The 19,913-nt window shown below is 42.7% G+C and overlaps 1 protein-coding gene across 1 annotated transcript in view; it reads right to left on the bottom strand.

Annotated features, from left to right (window-relative positions):
- LOC141055956 (uncharacterized) overlaps positions 1-19,913 on the bottom strand; it is a 180,068-nt gene that overhangs the window by 123,018 nt on the left and 37,137 nt on the right. The window contains exons 10-13 of the mRNA XM_073552652.1: positions 17,472-17,635; positions 17,163-17,342; positions 16,957-17,080; positions 16,780-16,877 (exon numbers count right to left, since the gene is read on the bottom strand). Of these exons, the coding sequence (XP_073408753.1) occupies positions 16,780-16,877; positions 16,957-17,080; positions 17,163-17,342; positions 17,472-17,635 (566 nt within the window). The remainder of the gene's footprint in view (positions 1-16,779; positions 16,878-16,956; positions 17,081-17,162; positions 17,343-17,471; positions 17,636-19,913) is intronic.

Here is a 19,913-nt window from a genome sequence, read left to right as displayed (position 1 = left end):
TGAAAACCCAAAAGTCATTATCTCTGTAAATTAGAATACTTTATAACACCAGCTAGAAAAATGATTTTAAAATCCGGAATGTTGGCCTACTGAAATGTATGTTCAGTAAATGCACTCAACACTTGGTCGAGGCTCGTTTTGCATCAATTACTGCATCAATGCGGCGTGGCATGGAGACGATCAGCTGTGGCACTGCTGAGGTGTTATGGAAGCCCAGGTTACTTTGATAGTAGCTTTCAGCTCGTCTGCATTGTTGGGTCTGGTGTCTCTCATCTTCCTCTTGACAATACACCATAGATTCTCTATGGGGTTAAGGTCAGGCGAGTTTGCTGGCCAATCAAGCACAGTGATACTGTTGTTTGTAAACCAGGTATTGATACTTTTGACAGTGTGGACGGTGCCAAGTCCTGCTGGAGAATGACATTTCCATCTCCAAAAAGCTTGTCGGCAGAGGGAAGCATGAAGTGCTTTAAAATTTCCTGGTAGATGGCTGCGCTCACTTTGGTCTTGATAAAACACAGTGGACCTACACCAGCAGATGACATGGCTTCCCTAAACCATCACTGATTGTGGAAACTTCACACTAGACCTCAAGCAGCTTGGATTGTCTGTTTCGCCACTCTTCCTCCAGACTCTGGGACCTTAATTTCCAAATGAAATGCAAAATTTACTTTAATCTGAAAACACCTTGGATAACTGAGCAACAGTCCAGTTCTTTTTCTCCTTGGCACAGGTAAGACGCTTCTGGCATTGTCTATTGGTCATGAGTGGATTGACACAAGGAATGTGACACTTGTAACCCATGTACTGCATCTGTCTGTGTGGTGGCTCCTGAAGCAATGACTCCAGCAGCAGTCCACTCCTTGTGAATCTTCCCCAAATTTTTGAATGGCCTTTTCTTAACAATCCTATCAAGGCTGCAGTTATCCCGGTTGCTTGTGCACTTATTTCTACCACATTTTTTCCTTCCACTCAACTTTCCACTGTGAACAGCGAGCTTCTTTTGCAGTTACCTTTTGTGGCTTACTTTCCTTGTGGAGTGTGTCAATGACTGCCTTCTGGACATCTGTCAAGTCAGCAGTCTTCCCCATGATTGTGGAGCCTACTGAAACAGATTAATGGACCTTTTTAAATGCTTAGGAAGCCTTTGCATTACAGGTGTATTTTATTCTAATTTACTGAGAAATGACTTCTGGGTTTTCATTGGCTGTAAGCCAAAATCATCAACATTAACAGAAATAAACAATTGAAATAGATCACTCTGTTTGTAATGACTCTATATACGGTAATCTGAGTTTCACTTTTTGTTTTGAAGAACTGAAATAAATTCACTTTTTGATGATATTCTAATTTTGTTAGAAGCTCCTGTATTTCTCACTGTCTCGATATGACTATGTCTTACTCTCAATTAGATCTGAATTGTGGTTAAAGCACATTTCACAACTGCTACATAAAAAAAGGCTTCTTCCATCTGTGACTCCTTTGATGTTTATTAAGATCTGATTTTTGAGAATAAGATTTTTCACATTCAGAACAGGAGTATGGTTTCTCCCCAGTGTGAGTTCTCTGATGTGCAATAAGATTTGATTTCTGGCTAAAACATTTCCCACATTCTGAACATGCATATGGCTTCTCCCCGGTGTGACTTCTCCGATGCGTAATCAAACTTGATTGCCGGTTAAAAAATTTACCACATTCAGAACACAAAAATGGCTTCTCACCTGTATGACCTCTCTGATGTGCTTCAACGTGTGATTTTTTGGAAAAACATTTCCCACATTCTGGGCATGAAAAAGGTTTCTCCCCAGTGTGACGTCTTTGATGCATAACCAAAGCCGATTTCTGGTTAAAACATTTCCCACATTCAGAACATGAAAATGGCTTCTCCCCTGTGTGAACTCTTTGATGTGTAGCTAAATTTGCCTTCCGTTTAAAAGACTTACCACATTGAGAACATAAAAATGGTTTCTCTCCTGTGTGAAGTCTGTAATGTCTAAAAAGAACTGATTTCTGGCTAAAACATTTTGCACAAAATGAACATGAAAAAGGCTTCTCCCCTGTGTGAATTCTGTGATGCTCAACAAGTTTTGATTTCCGATTAAAATATTTTCCACATTCTAAACATGAATATGGCCTCCCCGTTATGTTAATTCGCTGATGTGTAACAAGATCGGATTCATGGCTGAAATGTTTTTCACATTCTGAATTTGAATATGGTAATGAATCAGAAGATAGGACAGGTTGAAAAGGATCAGATGATAGATCTTTGCTGTAAACGGCTGAGTTTTCAAACAGGATAATGGCGTGATCTTCATAACTATCATGTGTAAATCCATGATCACTTGATATAAACTCTGAAGATATTTGATGTCCTTCTGGGCTCCAAGAACAGTCATCTGCTAAGAATAAACCCAATTTTTAATTACATTGCTTTGAAATTATATTATTTTGTAAAACAATTTCTATATAAAAGCTTTCAATTTTCCTGTCACCGTCCCCTTTCGAGGAAATTGCTCAGTAAAGAATTAAAGTCACCTAGAGTTCAGTGCGGTTTACAAAAAAGTAGTAAGGTCAAGAACAAATGCAATATGCAGCAATATCTTGCATAAGCTATGGCTGCCTGCACCTTGCTCCTTGACAAATCACATATGCTTGTGTACACAAAAAAAATTGCATAACGTAATTTAATTTACAAGAAAGCCATGACAGCAACCGCAAGATTGATTAAAACATCACATTTATTTGTAGATTAAAACACGAAAAAAACAAAATGTTAAAAGGACATATTAGTGCTAAGCTCGACGCGTTTCGAACTTTACTAGCTTTTAATCCTGAGACTAAATTGAACACACGCCGACCCTAGCGCTGATATGTTCTTTTAAATTTTGAGTTTTTCATGTTTTAATCTATAAATAAACATGATATTTTAATGATTTTTTGCAGTTGCTGGATTTCTAACATTATTTCCATGGTTTACTTGCTCAGGAAACCAGTCTGAAGCCTCCGTGCACGGCACCCTCATCCCAGGCATTTCTCTACTCTGTGAGCTGATGAATGCTTTATTGTGCTTTTCAACCCATGACCGCACCAAAAGGGAGAGAGAGGGCCAAACCTTCTCACTAGACAAAAGGCCTTGAGCAAAATAAAGATACCTTCCATTTTTGCTGTCCAAATTTGATATCATAATTACTTCTACACGTAGATATCCATACTTTGCAATATGTGAGGAGAAAAGGAAAAAAAAAAGAAGCCACAACCAACTACAATCAAGAGTGAGGGAATAAGGAGTGGTGCTGTCATGGGTTTCTGTAAAATCAAAACACAAGTGTAATTAACATATTTCCTCAACATCCAAGAAATCACCTGAAAGAGGATTACAGAGAAATACACCCCAATAAGGAGGGAATACGGCTTGGACGATCTTACACCTGAAGGAAAGATCCAGAGTATAACCTAGCCTTATGGGTAAGGCTTAAAGGGAAGGTGCCATCCAAAAAATTTTTTTTCAGCAATTGAAAAAATGTAAAGAATTAATGTTTACATTTTCTTAAAAAATATTATCGTTTGTTTTTAATTTTGCAAAATATGAAAAATAATTTTTAAAAGTTTGGCATTTCCACTTGTTAACACTAGGGGGAGCAGCTACTGAAATCTGGCACAAAAACCTATGACATCTATAGACACAGTGAGCAGCCATTTTGATGGGGCTTGCAAAGTTACTGACTGTCTTTGCATGTAAAGTCTGGATCAGAACAGGCCATCAATCAGCAGACATGTTTCCTGGATTTCTGTGGAGCAGACAAGCAGACGGTCCATGTGAATAAAACACAGCGCTCTTTGTACAATCCCTGGCACCGAACAGGGCGCCCCCCACAGACCAGCACACTGCTCTCCTGAAATACTCTGTGCTGCTGTCGCCCTGCTCCTTCCACCATACATCAGGCCCCTGTCCCCTCGGTTTCACACATCGCCAGGACGGGATCTGAGGAGAGGAATGGGGTCTTTGGTCACCGAGGATGGCAGGCAGCAAGGATTCTGGGAGCAGGGTGACAGCAGCACAGAGTATTTCAGGAGAGCAGTATCACACGGGATAGGATTAGATACACGGCTCAGCAGGCAGCATCACACAGGAGAGGATTAGATACACGGCTCAGAATACAGTATCACACAGGATAGGATTAGATACACATGGCTCAGCAGTCAGTATCACACAGGATAGGATTACATACATGGCTCAGCAGTCAGTATCACACAGGAGAGGATTAGATACACGGCTCAGCAGGCAGTATCACACAGAAGAGGATTAGATGCACGGCTCAGCAGGCAGTATCACACAGAAGAGGATTAGATGCACGGCTCAGCAGGCAGTATCACACAGGAGGATTAGATACACGGCTCAGAATACAGTATCACACAGGATAGGATTAGATACACGGCTCAGCAGTCAGTATCACACAGGATAGGATTACATACATGGCTCAGCAGTCAGTATCACACAGGAGAGGATTAGATACACGGCTCAGCAGGCAGTATCACACAGGAGAGGATTAGATACACGGCTCAGCAGGCAGTATCACACAGAAGAGGATTAGATGCACGGCTCAGCAGGCAGTATCACACAGAAGAGGATTAGATGCACGGCTCAGCAGGCAGTATCACACAGGAGAGGATTAGATACACGGCTCAGCAGGCAGTATCACACAGGAGAGGATTAGATACACGGCTCAGCAGAAAGTATCACACAGGAGAGGATTAGATACCCGGCTCAGAATACAGTATCACACAGGATAGGATTAGATACACAGCTCAGCAGACAGTATCACACAGGAGAGGATTAGATACACGGCTCAGCAGACAGTATCACACAGGAGAGGATTAGATGCACGGCTCAGCAGAAAGTATCACACAGGTGAGGATTAGATACCCGGCTCAGAATACAGTATCACACAGGATAGGATTAGATACACGGCTCAGCAGTCAGTATCATACAGGATAGGATTACATACACGGCTCAGCAGTCAGTATCACACAGGAGAGGATTAGATACACGGCTCAGCAGGCAGCATCACACAGGAGAGGATTAGATACACGGCTCAGCAGGCAGTATCACACAGGAGAGGATTAGATGCACGGCTCAGCAGGCAGTATCACACAGAAGAGGATTAGATACACGGCTCAGCAGGCAGTATCACACAGGATAGGATTAGATGCACGGCTCAGCAGGCAGTATCACACAGGAGAGGATTAGATACACGGCTCAGCAGGCAGTATCACACAGGATAGGGTTAGATACACGGCTCAGCAGGCAGTATCACACAGGAGAGGATTAGATACACGGATCAGCAGACAGTATTACAGATATGCCCACACTGGTGAAACTTCCAGCCCCCCTAATTATACACTAGACTATGGGCTGTATAAGTCACTGTCCTCCTCAGACAGCCATAAAAGCAAAGGTGTCAGATTACCGGAGATCACTGGGGCTGTGTGTGAGGAGGCGGAGACAGAGCAGGAGGACGCTGGAGCAGGAAGCACAGGGCTGAGCCTGGAGTAAGCAGGACAGAGGAGCATAGAGGAAAGTCACCCGCACTCACCACTCTCCATCCTCCGGCTCCAGTGAGCGCTTCTCTCCTCTGCTGACCACCTTCTCCATATCTACAGCGTCTCCTCACAACACAGGACCCGTTATGCCACAAGTGGTCCTGTGATAGAGGGTAAGTGGAACTCAGCAGATAGCACTGGGCTACAGTAAAATGGCGCCCAGCCACACCTACAGCAGTGAATGGTGCAGCCCACAGGGGCGTGCCCAGTTCTCTGCTACTGAGGCTGCAATGTGCGGTCGGAAGCCGCCCGCAGTCTCCTATGTGCAGGGACGGCCATATTTGCAGACTGTATGAGTCCTCCACAGATCTGCAAATCAAGATGGCAGCGCCCAGTGGCTACATGAAAACATTATTACAAACAAACCATAAATCCTGGTTAGTACAACATTTGCTGAAACAACATGTTTTGTAACTTACTATTTTTTTGCAAATTATATAAAATTGCGGCACCTTCCCTTTAAGTAAAATAGTGGGTGAAAACTAGAATCATCTAGGACAACAACTCTTTTGATCCAGAGCGTCGATGGGAAGGTGCCTTCATTCTTACTGGATGCAACTAACCTGCTAATGAATCTAAAAAGTTAAAAGAAAAACTCATCTTTTTTTTAATTTTGAGGAGAGGATCTATATTTATAGACCTTCATTATGTATATATGCTTCATTATCTTCTGGGATTGGAAATTGTAAGGTTTTACTCACTCCGCTGGGGGGTTGAGGTAAGCACAGGAAGCGGTTTTCATAACAATGTCCGTCAGGTTTATTTGCTCCATAAACCTGCTTCAGTTTAAGCAAACAAAAGATGGCCTTCTGTGGCACAAAATGGAAACAAACAGAAAAACAAACAATTCATAAAGCACAGCGGGTCTGCCTGCTCAGGCCAGTGTCTAAGCAAAACACACACTGGAAGCCTCCAGTCATAGACCATGTGACAAACATCCTCCATTAAATAACTGTAACCACACCCAGATGTGAGGTATGTGGGTAGCCAGACCCGCCCAAGGATATGGTTGCACTCAATTGCATTAAGGCATATCCTTATTTGATATGTAAGCTGTTTTTTGGTATGCACCTATTCAGACTAGTTCTAGATGTGCCGTCAGTTTTTTCTGTCATTTGTATGTTAGCTTTCTGACTGAGCACTCCGCCCTTCTTCAGGCTGTGATTTTAATTACATTCAATCACATTTTGGTTCCTATCTTCCTATAAATACAGGCTTTACCATGTTATTAGCCAGAGGTTAGTTCACACTAGGCATAGAATCATAGAATTGTAGAGTTGGAAGGGACCTCCTGGGCCATCTGGTCCAACCCCCTGCTCAAAGCAGGATTCGCTAAATCATCCCAGTCAGATGTCTGTCCAGCCTCTGTTTGAAGACATCCATTGAAGGAGAACTCACCACTTCTCGTGGCAGCTTGTTCCACTCATTGATCACTCTGTCAAAAAGTTTTTTCTAATATCTAATCTGTGTCTCCTCCCATTCAGTTTCATCCCATTGCTTCTAGTCTTTCCTTGTGCAAATGAGAATAAAGTTGATCCTTCTACAATGTGACAGCCGTTTAGATATTTGTAGACAGCTATTAAGTCTCCTCTCAGTCTTCTCTTTTGCAAACTAAACAATCCCAAATCCTGCAACCTTTCCTCATAAGACAGGGTTTGCAGACCTGTCACCATTCTGGTTGCTCTTTTCTGAACTTGCTCCAGTTTGTTGATGTCTTTTTTAAAATGTGGTGCCCAAAACTGGACACAATATTCCAGATGAGGTCTGACCAAAGAGGAGTAGAGGGAAATAATGACTTCACGTGATCTAGACTGTATGCTTCTGTTAATACATCCTAGAATTGCATTTGCTTTTTTTGCTGCTGCATCACACTGTTGACTCATATTCAGTCTGTGATCTATTAGTATACCCAAGTCTTTTTCACATGTGCTGTTGCTTAGGCCTATTCCTCCCATTCTGTATATGCTTTTTTCATTGCCCAGATGTAGTACTTTGCATTTTTCCCTGTTAAAAACCATTCTGTTAGTTGCTGCCCACTTCTCCAGTTTATTTATATCTTTTTGAATCCTCTCTCTCTCTTCTCTAGTATTAGCTATCCCTCCTAGCTTTGTGTCATCAGCAAATTTAATCAGTTTACCCTCAATTCCTTCATCTAAATCGTTGATAAAGATGTTGAACAATACAGGGCCCAGGACAGAGCCCTGTGGTACCCCACTTGACACATTCTTCCAACTGGATGTGCAGCCATTTACGACCACTCTTTGGGTCCGATCACTAAGCCAGTTATGAATCCACCTAACAGTTGCCTTGTCCATTCCATATAGTCATTTTTTCAATAAGGATTGTATGAGATACTTTGTCAAATGCTTTGCTGAAGTCAAGATATACTATATCTACAGCATTTCCTTGATCCACCCAATCAGTGATTCCGTCATAGAAGGAAATTAAGTTAGTCTGACATGACTTACTAGTTACAAACCCATGCTGACTCTGTTTAATCACTTCATTCTTATCCAGGTACTGACATACATGTTGTTTAATAATTTGTTCAAAGATCTTTCCTGGTATAGAAGTCAGACTCACCGGCCTATAGTTGCCTGGGTCCACCTTCTTCCCCTTTTTGAAGATAGGAACAACATTTGCTCTTCTCCAGTCTTCTGGGACTTCTCCTGTTTTCCAAGAATTTTCAAAGATTATGGAGAGGGGTTCAAAAATTTCTTCTGCTATCTCCTTCAGTACTCTGGGGTGTAATTCATCTGGACCTGGAGACTTGAATTCATTTAGGTTAGCTAAGTGTTTCCTCACTATCTTTCTGTTTATAGATATCCTGGATTCTTCTATTCCCTTAATAGGACAGTGAATAACAGTTGATGTTACATTTCCTTTCTGAGAGAAAACAGATGCAAAATAGGAATTTAAAAGTTCGGCCTTCTCAACATCCTGTCTTACCATTTGATCATTTTCATCCTGTAAAAATCCTATAGCATCTTTGACTTTTCTTTTACTTTTGACATATCCCCAAAATCCTTTATTATTGCTTTTGACATCTCTTGCAAGCCTCAATTCATTGTCAGCTTTAGATAATCTGATTTGTGCCCTGCAGGTTCTGCAGACAGCATTATATTCTTCTTTAGATAGGCAGTTAGTATAGGGACCCGGTCAATGAGATCACCTTGACGTTGGTGAATGGGCTCACATCTTGTGGCCAAATTTTGTGCTAAGTATCGCATATGTTTTTCTAGATTACAAAAGCCATTATGCTATTCGCATTTCACATATTTCATATTTGATATGCCTTAATGCAATTGAGTGCAACCATTTCCTTATTTGATATGCAAGCTGTTTTTTGGTATGCAACTATTCAGACTAGTTCTAAATGTGCCGTCAGTTTTTTCTGTCATTTGAATGTTAGCTTTCTGACTGAGCACTCCGCCCTTCATCAAGCTATGATTTTAATTACATCCAATCACATTTTGGTTCCTATCTTTCTATAAATACAGGCTTTACCATGTTATTAGCCAGAGGTTAGTTCACACTAGGCAGTATAGGGACCCGTTCAATGAGATCACCTTGACGTTGGTGAATGGGCTCACATCTTTTGGCCAAATTTTGTGCTAAGTATCGCATATGTTTTTCTAGATTACAAAAGCCATTATGCTATTTGTATTTCACATATTTCATATTTGGTATGCCTTAGGCCGGTTTCACATTAGCGCTTTTTAAGCGCACGCACGGCCGGGGGTAGCTCCGCCCCCGAGCCGGCTCTCTGCCCGGCGTGCCCGCCCCTTGCTTGTAGCGCCGCCTACTAGCGGACAGCGGCGCCTGCGATCGGCGCACCCTATCTTTAGCATAGGGTGCGCAGATCGTGCGCAGGCCGTGCGCTAGTTGCGCTTTGACCTGCGCTGCGCACTTTTGACGGTGCGCCGTGCGCGCCAAAATCAAACTTTTCGGATTTTGGCGCGCACGGCGCACCGTCAAAAGTGCGCAGCGCAGGTCAAAGCGCAACTAGCGCACGACCTGCGCACGATCTGCGCACCCTATGCTAAAGATAGGGTGCGCCGATAGCAGGCGCCGCTGTCCGCTAGTAGGCGGCGCTACAAGCAAGGGGCGGGCACACCGGGCAGAGAGCCGGCTCGGGGGCGGAGCTACCCCGGGCCGTGCGTGCGCTTAAAAAGCGCTAATGTGAAACCGGCCTTAATGCAATTGAGTGCAACCATTTCCTTATTTGATATGCTTACAAATTAGACTAGAAAAAAGACTCAATGAAGATAGAGTGAAAGTGAAAGTAAATGAACTAAAAATATAAATGTATCACAAAAAGCAGACACTTCTCAGGAGAGTGAAGGAGGAAAGATTCAAACACGCCTGCAATAACACTGGTGCATGATGACAGGCTAGTGCTGCAGCACATAGAGGTTTACCCTGACTCTGGCTGAAGAGCAGGTGCCGTCCTGATCGCGGTAAGTAGGCTACAATGGGGAACGATGGGTGCAGAGCAGGCAAGGATAATGAAGCAGACACACTGCTGTGTGTGAGGTACAGATGTATCGAGGTGCCGGGCAGAGCCAGAGCCGCTCCATCCGGTAGCGCCCTGGATGCTCAGCAGATAATGGCCGACGCTGTACTGAGCGGACAGCGTGTGACGTCACAGAGCTGAGCTACGGAGCCTAGCTGTTGCCAACAAACCAACGAGTTTCGAAGGCAAGTCGGCCTTCTTCGTCACGGTTACCGCCCACGCATTCTGGCTGTCATATATAGTGTATGTGGTCGGACACCTGTTTAACCTCTAATTGATCACCCACCCCCCAGTGGACATATTAGGCAATGGAGATACCCGCGTCCTGATTAGGACTGAGGCATACATTCAGAAAACAAACGACTAACTGCTTGATTATATAATCTGGCATAAAATGATATATATGTGAATAATGGTAGAAGAAACAATTATAATAAATGCTAAAAAAAACTAGATCAATATAGCAGTTTGAGGCCTTGTTTTTTGCAGAAGGGATTGAATAACACCATCGATTTTACCATATCATCTACTGGAGAATGGGGAAAAAAAATAAAAGTGTGGTGAAATTGCAAAAAAAAGTGCAATGCAATAATCGATATTTGGGGTTTTCAACTGCCATGTCCACTAAATGCTAAAACTAACCAGGCAATATAATTCCCCAGGTCATTACAACTTTACAGATAACAACCACATATAGGTTCTTTTTTATTTTAGTGGTGAAAACAAAATCCGAAATTTGTAATAAAAAAAATTTGCTTGTGTCCCCATTTTCAGAGACCCATAGTGTCTCCATTTTTGAGGATCTGGGGCTGGGTGAGGGCTTATTTTTCACCCCCTGAGCAGACGTTTTTATGGATACCATTTTGGAGTATAAACATAATTCTGGAGTTTCGATTTTTTTACTTGTTATGTTGTTTATATATCAGATTAACATTAACAGATCGGACATTTCTTAACGCAGCTCTAACAAACATGTACTTTTTATTTCTTTTTTTGGTGTAATTTTCAATGGGGCAAAAGGTGGGTGCTTTGAACTTGTTTTTTTATATATACTTTTTTCGCTTACTTCAATAGTCTCCTGATCGCCTGTGCTACACATAGCAGTGCTTCAGCCGACGCGCATAGGAGATTCACAATGACAGGCACAGGGGTCTTCTGCAGGCCTCCGGCTGTTATGAAAACACATTGGCGACCCACGATCACGTGACAGGGGCGCCAATGAGCATAACTTGTGAGGCTCTTCTGGCCGGCGAGCGTTAAAAGCTGCTGTCAGTGATTGACAGCGGCATTTAACTGGTTAACACTCGTGGGTGGTTCTCAGATCCACCTGCAAGTGTTAGAGGCATTTTATTGCAGGGAAAGATGTAGGCTAAGCGTCGGAGACCCTATTGAGGGCACGGACACGACTTTTGACGTAACTATACATCAAAGTTCGTGAAGGGGTTAAACGCACTTGAATATACTTTTTGTTCATCAATGGAGTCTTGTGTGTTGAGCGTGCATACAGGCCATGGCAATTCAGTGTATTACGTATATTTTTTTATGAAACAATTGTACCTGGTGATTTCAGTTCTTTATGCTCTCCACCTATGGTCCCTTGGCTCTTGGACAACTCTTTTGATAATTCTTTTCACTTTTCTGGCTGAAATATTGCGCGGAGCACCTGTTCGTGGCAGGTTATGGTGAAATGATGTTCTTTACACTTCCGGATTAGGGCCCCATCAGTGCTCACTGTAACTTTCAGTAGTTTAGTACTTCTTCTATAACCAATGCTGTTATGAGCTCATTTTCTGCTCCACCAGCTGGGAGTTCTCCTTCCGTTCTCCCTCTGGTAGTGACAGGAGGTGGTGAGGTTAGTTTAATTGGTAATGGTCTGCCACCTGACGAGGAGGATAGTGATTGGATCTCTGGAGTATCAGACTGGATATAAGACAGCCAACGCCCTATCCTGTTGCTGGTGATTCAGTCTGTTTCTCAGGTCTTGGACTTCAGCTCTGCTCCAGTCATCTCAAGTTAAGTTTGTTTTTTTCTAATGTTCACACTTGCTCTTGTTGGTTAACTCAGTTTTCGTGTGGTCAGCCAGCCCGGCTGGGCTGTGCCGAATTTCCACTCTTATTTATCTGTATTTGCCAATTTGCCTTTTTGCCCTTTATTAGATTCCCCTCTTTTTGCTCTGTCTCAGAATATTCCAGAGTGCTGATATAGTGGGAGAAGTCTAGTGACTTCAGGGTTAATTTTGTTATCAGAAGCGTTGGACATTATTTTTGGTAGGGTTTTTGGCAGATTGCAGACAGTATCTTTCCTTTCCTGTCCTTTCAAGCTAGTTTGGCCCCATCGTTTGCTCAGACTATTTTTCTGCCTTTATGCTTTCATCTTGCTTCACCGTCAATACATGTGGGGGCCTGTCTTTCCTTTGGGGTCTGCTCTGGGGAGTTAGTTTTCCTCTTTTCTTACTTTAGGCTTATTTAGCACTCCGGTTGCGACGAGGCGTCCAGGACCACCATAGGCACGCTCCACGACTGCTTATAGTTGTGTGTTAAGATCAGGGCTCTGCAGTCTGCATAGTTACCAACCTCTCTGGTTTTCTGAGACTTAGCGTGTGTTGCTTTTTCCTCCTCGGTGACCCATTCATAGCAGAATCTCCAGACCAATGGGCAGACTGAGAGAACAAACCAGACCTTGGAGTCTTATTTAAGATGTTTTATATCTGCTGATCAAGATGATTGGGTCTCATTTTTACCCTTGGCCGAATTTGTGCTGAACAATAGAGCTAGTTCTGACACTTTGATGTCACCCTTTTTCTGTAATTTTGGGTTTCATCCTCGATTCTCTTCAGGACAAGTGAAATCTTCGTCCTGCCCAGGTGTGGACACTGTGGTTGTGAGAATGCAGCAGATATGGGACCAAGTGGTGGATAAGTTGTCACTCTCTAAGGAAAAGGCCCAGCGTTTTTCCAACCAGCATAGGACCATTGGTCCCCGGTTTAAAGTGGGTGATATGGTTTGGTTGTCGTCTAAGAATATTCCTATGAAAGTTGCATCTCCAAAATTTAAGCCAAGATTTATTGGACCTTATAAGATTTTGGAGATTCTCAATCCTGTTTCTTTTCGGTTGGCTCTTTCAGTTATGTTCAAAATACACAACGTATTTCACAAATCACTGTTGAAGAGGTTTGTTGAGCCAGTAGTTCCTGTGGCGGCTCCTCCTGACCCTGTTTTGATTAAATGCAATGTGGAATATGAGGTAGAGAAAATATTGGATTCTCGCTTGGTCAGACGGGGACTCCAGTATTTGGTCAAATGGAAGGGTTATGGCCAGGAGGATAATTCTTGGGTCTCTGCCTCGGATATTCATGCCGATAGATTGGTTCGTGCTTTTCACCGGGCCCATCCTGATCGGCCTGGTGGCGTGGATGACTGTTTGGTGACCCCTCCTCAAGGGGGGGGTACTGTTATGAGGTAATTTTCTGCTCCACCAGCTGGGAGTTCTCCTTCCGTTCTCCCTCTGGTAGTGACAGGAGGTAGTGAGGTTAGTTTAATTGGTAATGGTCTGCCACCTGACGAGGATAGTGATTGGATCTCTGGAGTATCAGACTGGATATAAGACAGCCAACGCCCTATCCTGTTGCTGGTGATTCAGTCTGTGTCTCAGGTCTTGGACTTCAGCTCTGCTCCAGTCATCTCAAGTTAAGTTTGTTTTTTGCTAATGTTCACACTTGCTCTTGTTGGTTAACTCAGTTTTTGTGTGGTCAGCCAGCCCGGCTGGGCTGTGCTAAATTTCCACTCTTATTTATCTGTATTTGCCAATTTGCCTTGTTGTCCTTTATTAGATTGGCCTCTTTTTGCTCTGTCTCATAATATTCCAGAGTGCTGATATAGTGGGAGAAGTCTAGTGACTTCAGGGTTAATTTTGTTATCAGAAGAGTTGGACATTATTTTTGGTAGGGTTTTTTGCCAGATTGCAGACAGTATCTTTCCTTTCCTGTCCTTTCAAGTTAGTTTGGCCCCATCGTTTGCTCAGACTATTTTTCTGCCTTTGTTTGTGTTTTCATCTTGCTTCACTGTCAATACATGTGTGGGGGCTGTCTTTCCTTTGGGGTCTGCTTTGGGGAGTTAGTTTTCCTGTTTTCTTACTTTAGGCTTATTTAGCTCTCCGGTTGTGACGAGGCGTCCAGGACCACCGTAGGCACGCTCCACGACTGCTTCTAGTTGTGTGTTAAGATCAGGGCTCTGCAGTCTGCATAGTTACCAACCTCTCTGGTTTTCTGAGACTTAGCGTGTGTTGCTTTTTCCTCCTCGGTGACCCATTCATAACACAATGCCATCAGTATGTTTTGCTACAATAAGGTTGTGAAGGTCTTGAGACAGCTCAATGGTTTTACCCATCATTTGATGTTTCTCACTATTACACATAACCTAATTTATTGACATCTATGGTTTGATTTCTTTGCCTGTCTGGATTGGATGGGTTGTTACCAATCATATGGTGACAATTTCATGTCAACAGCACCTTTAGAAAATTTACTTATAAAATTGGTGACGTATTCAATACTTATTTACCTGCTGTATATATTTTTAATTTGTCTTACCAGCTATAGTAACATTATATATTCATCCATATTTAATATCTATTTTGGCTGAAGAAGAGAAAATATACAATAGAAAAGAACTCGACAGACCACAAAGAGAATAAGAAGAATCTGTGACTTCTCTGCATTCAGTGGTTACTACTAACCTGGGTAATCATATGTAGGAATCTCCACTTTACACACCTCATCACCCATCACATATGTCTCTATAATATTAATATGGGTCAGATCTTCACCCTGAAACAAATATTGTAAAAGTTACAGACAGATGGAGAAGTCACATCTATGATCAGCTCTAATCCTGACATCTCCACCGTTCTCATTACACAAGTATAAAACATACAGTTGTGGCCAAAAATATTGACACCCCTGCAATTCTGTCAGATAATACTCAGTTTCTTCCTGAAAATGATTGCAAACACAAATTCTTTGTTATTATTATCTTCATTTAATTTGTCTTAAATGAAAAAACACAAAAAGAATTGTCCTAAAGCCAAATTGGATATAATTCCACACCAAACATAAAAAAAGAGGGTGGACAAAAGTATTGGCACTGTTCGAAAAATCATGTGATGTTCCTCTAATTTGTGTAATTAACAGCACCTGTAACTTACCTGTGGCACCTAACAGGTGTTGGCAATAACTAAATCACACTTGCAGCCAGTTGACATGGATTAAAGTTGACTCAACCTCTGTCCTGTGTCCTTGTGTGTACCACATTGAGCATGGAGAAAAGAAAGGAGACCAAAGAACTGTCTGAGGACTTGAGAAACCAAATTGTGAGGAAGCATGAGCAATCTCAAGGCTACAAGTCCATCTCCAAAGACCTGAATGTTCCTGTGTCTACCGTGCGCAGTGTCATCAAGAAGTTTAAAGCCCATGGCACTGTGGCTAACTTCCCTAGATGTGGACGGAAAAGAAAAATTGACAAGAGATTTCAACGCAAGATTGTGCGGATGTTGGATAAAGAACCTCGACTAACATCCAAACAAGTTCAAGCTGCCCTGCAGTCCGAGGGTACAACAGTGTCAACCCGCACTATCCGTCGGCATCTGAATGAAAAGTGACTGTATGGTAGGAGACCCAGGAAGACCCCACTTCTTACCCCGAGACATAAAAAAGCAAGGCTGGAGTTTGCCATAACTTACCTGAAAAAGCCTAAAACATTTTGGAAGAATGTTCTTTGGTCAGATGAGACAAAAGTAGAGCTTTTTGGGCAAAGGCATCAACATAGAGTTTACAGGAGAAAAAAAGAGGAATTCAAAGAAAAGAACACGGTCCCTACATTCAAACATGGCGGAGGTTCCCTGATGTTTTGGAGTTGCTTTGCTGCCTCTGGCACTGGACTGCTTGACCGGGTGCATGGCATTATGAAGTCTGAAGACTACCAACAAATTTTGCAGCATAATGTAGGGCCCAGTGTGAGAAAGCTGGGTCTCTCTCAGAGGTCATGGGTCTTCCAGCAGGACAATAACCCAAAACACACTTCAAAAAGCACTAGAAAATGGTTTGAGAGAAAGCACTGGAGACTTCTAAGGTGGCCAGCAATGAGTCCAGACCTGAATCCCATAGAATACCTGTGGAGAGATCTAAAAATGGCAGTTTGGAGAAGGCACCCTTCAAATATCAGGGATCTGGAGCACTTTGCCAAAGAAGAATGGTCTAAAATTCCAGCAGAGCATTGTAAGAAACTCATTGATGGTTACCGGAAGCGGTTGGTTGCAGTTATTTTGGCTAAAGGTTGTGCAACCAAGTATTAGGCTGAGGGTGTCAATACTTTTGTCTGGCCCATTTTTGGAGTTTTGTGTGAAATGATCAATATTTTGCTTTTTGCTTCATTCTCTTTTGTGTTTTTTCATTTAAGACAAATTAAATGAAGATAATAATACCAAAGAATTTGTGTTTGTAATCATTTTCAGGAAGAAACTGAGTATTATCTGACAGAATTGCAGGGGTGTAAATACTTTTGGCCACAACTGTATAGTACTGGAGGATAAAACAAGACTGAGCACAAGACCTTCACAGCCATCTACACATCATAGGGGAGATCTCATGACACCTTCTCTCCATCTACCTGATGATCCTGAGGAACATTGGGATCTTCTTGTTTACAGTCCTGTGGAAGAAGAGGACGGGGACATCTCTCTGGTGTTGTCCTCTTACTGGATAGATCTGGAGAAAACACATACAGGGACTGAATTCATTCTTTATATATAGATAATTATAGGTCATGTGTATTTAGGCCTATTACCTGGTGATGTGAGGGGCTGGGGAACCTCCATCATGACGTCCTTGTACAGATCTTTGTGTCCTTCTAAATACTCCCACTCCTCCATGGAGAAATAGACGGCGACATCCTGACACCTTATAGGAACCTGACACATACAATGATACCGTCATCCCCCGATCCCTTCATAGCGTTACTGTATAATGTCCCAGCATTCCCAGCAGTGTCACCTCTCCAGTCAGCAGCTCAATCATCTTGTAGGTGAGTTCTAGGATCTTCTGGTCATTGATGTCCTCATGTATCAGGGGGTGAGGTGGAGGCCCAGTGATTGGGCTCAGGGGTCTTCCCCATCCCTCAGACACAGGGTCCTGACAGCGCTCACTAGAGGTCTTCTTCACTACTGTGTAATCCTGGTTATGGAGAGACACATTAATAAATCTCACTACAGACATTCCCAGAGTCCTCACCTCTCCAGTTCTGTCCATCTGTTATTCCCATAGATAAGAATGATGTAATGTGACGTCATCAGAATCTCTCACCTCTCCAGTAAGGTGGAAGATGATCTCTAGGGTGAGGTGTAATATCCTCTCCACCAACGTGTGCCCCTCCATATCCATCCTTGACGGGTCAATCAGGGAAACTCTAATATAGAAGATCTCCACTGAGAGGATCCAATGTTGTAGGCAATCAGCTGATAAGAAAAATTACTGGAGAAAATAAGTGAGATAAGATATCACTTGTGCAGAAAAAAAAGCTAAAAGTGACATGCTTTTTTCAAATACACACATTAATATATTCATTATGCAAACTAGGGGGCAGGTCAGTGAGGGATCAGTGAGCTGTCAGCAATCTGCATTATGAATACCTAATCAGAGCACCACATACATGATTCTCGCCTTAGGGCATGAGAATCTCATTAACACAAAACTGAAAATAAAGATTAAGAAACAACAACAATACGGATTTCATCAACCAAGGTATCATTATATTCAGTATAACGGCGCCAACCTGACACTGTCTGTAGGTTACTGTGCACAATCCTGCTGACAGGTTCCCTTTAAGTGCAAAAATAGAAGAAACGACTCATAATCACATTATTTTTATAGCAGTGTAAAGGTAGTAAAAAAGGAGCTGAATTGCGAATTTGTTTGAAGAAAAAAATATTTCTTATTTGAACATTAAGTTATAAAATATTCCCAGAATACAACTCATCTCTCACAAAAAAAACAGTGAGACTTTTATAATAGATACAAAACAAATGAAATTAAGAAATGATTTGTCTTCAACCCCTTTGTGCATAGGGAGATACAGTGGAGAAATAAGAATTTGATACACTGCCAATTATGCAAATTTTCCCACCTACAAAGAAAGGAGAGGTCTGTAATTTTTATTGTAGATACACTTTACCTGTGAAAGACAGAATCTAAAAATAAAAAAACAGAAAATCACATTGTATGATAATTGTATGATAATCAAATTGTATTTTATTGTATGGAATAAGTGTTTGATCACCTACTAACCAGCAAGAATTCTGGCTCTCAGAGACCTGTTAGTTTTTCTTAAAAAAGCCCTCCTACTCTGCACTCTTACCTGTATTAATTGCACCTGTTTGAACTCATTAGCTGCATAAAAGACATCTGTCCACACACTCAATCCCACTCTAACCTCTCCAACATGGCCAAGACCAAAGAGCTGTCTAAGGAGACTGGGGACAAAATTGTAGACTTGCTTAAGGCTGGGATGGACTACAGGACAATAGGTTAGCAGCTTAGTGAGAAGACAACAACTGTTGGCACAATTATTAGAAAATGGAAGAAATGCACAATGACTGTCAATCTTCCTCGGTCTGGGGCTCCATGCAGGATTTCACCTGGTGGGATAAGGATAATTCTGAGAAAGGACAGCAATCAGCCCAGAACTACACAGAAGGATCTGGTCAATGACATGAAGAGAGCTGGGACTACAGTCTCAAACATTACCGTTAATAACACGCTATGCAGTCATGGATTAAAATCAAGCAGGGTACCCAAGGTCCCCCTGCTCATTCCAGCACATGACCTAGGCCCGTTTGAAGTTCACCAATGGTGATCTGGATGATTTAGTAGTTTGGAGGAAGAAGTATGAGTACAACCCCAAGAACACCGTCACAACCATGAAGCATGGTGGGGGAAACATCATACTTTGGGGATGCTTTTCTGCAAAGGAGACAGAACGACTGCATCGTACTGAAGGGAGGATATATGGGGTCATGTATTGTGAGATTGTGGCTAAGAAGCTCCTTGCCTCAGTAACAGTATTGAAGATGGGTCGCGGCAGGGTCTTTCCGCATGACAATGACCAGAAACACACAGCCAGGGCAACTAAGGAGTGTCTCCGTAAGAAGCATTTCAAGGTCCTGAAGTGGCCTAGCCAGTCTCCAGACCTGAGCCCAATAGAAAATCTTTGGAGGGAGCTGAAACTTAGGCTGAGTTCACACGTGGCATTTTTTTCGCGTTTCCGCGGCGGTTTTAACCGCGCGATTTTGCCAAGAAAACGGAAAAAATAAGCATCCCATGCATTCCTATGGGATTCCGCAATGCTGTGCTAATGCTGCGGTTTTTACCGCGGCGGAATCGCTTGGCGGTAAAAACTGCAGCATGCTCATTAATTTGCGGAATCGCGGCGATCCCGCACCCATAGGAATGCATTGTTCCGCTTACTTCCCGCATGTGGCTGTGCACACCATGCGGAAAGTAAGCAGAACAATTGCGGATGGTACCCACGGTCCGGAGGAGAGGAGACTGTCCTCCGGGCTGTGGGTACCATATCCCTGTAAAAAATAGAATTTAAAATAAAAAATATTGTTATTCTCACCTTCCGGCGTCCCGTGCAGCCTTCCCGCTTCTCTTCACGCTCCCGGTCCCAGTAATCCTTTGCGAAAATGCCCGCGATGACGTCCGTTCTCGCGGGATCGCGAAGTCTCGCGGTCATTCGCGCGACAT

The sequence above is a fragment of the Dendrobates tinctorius genome, unplaced genomic scaffold, assembly GCF_039654945.1.
Source record: "Dendrobates tinctorius isolate UK_male_01 unplaced genomic scaffold, ASM3965494v1 ptg000192l, whole genome shotgun sequence".
NCBI classification, from domain to species: domain Eukaryota; kingdom Metazoa; phylum Chordata; class Amphibia; order Anura; family Dendrobatidae; genus Dendrobates; species Dendrobates tinctorius.
This window is presented reverse-complemented; position numbering and strand designations above follow the sequence as displayed.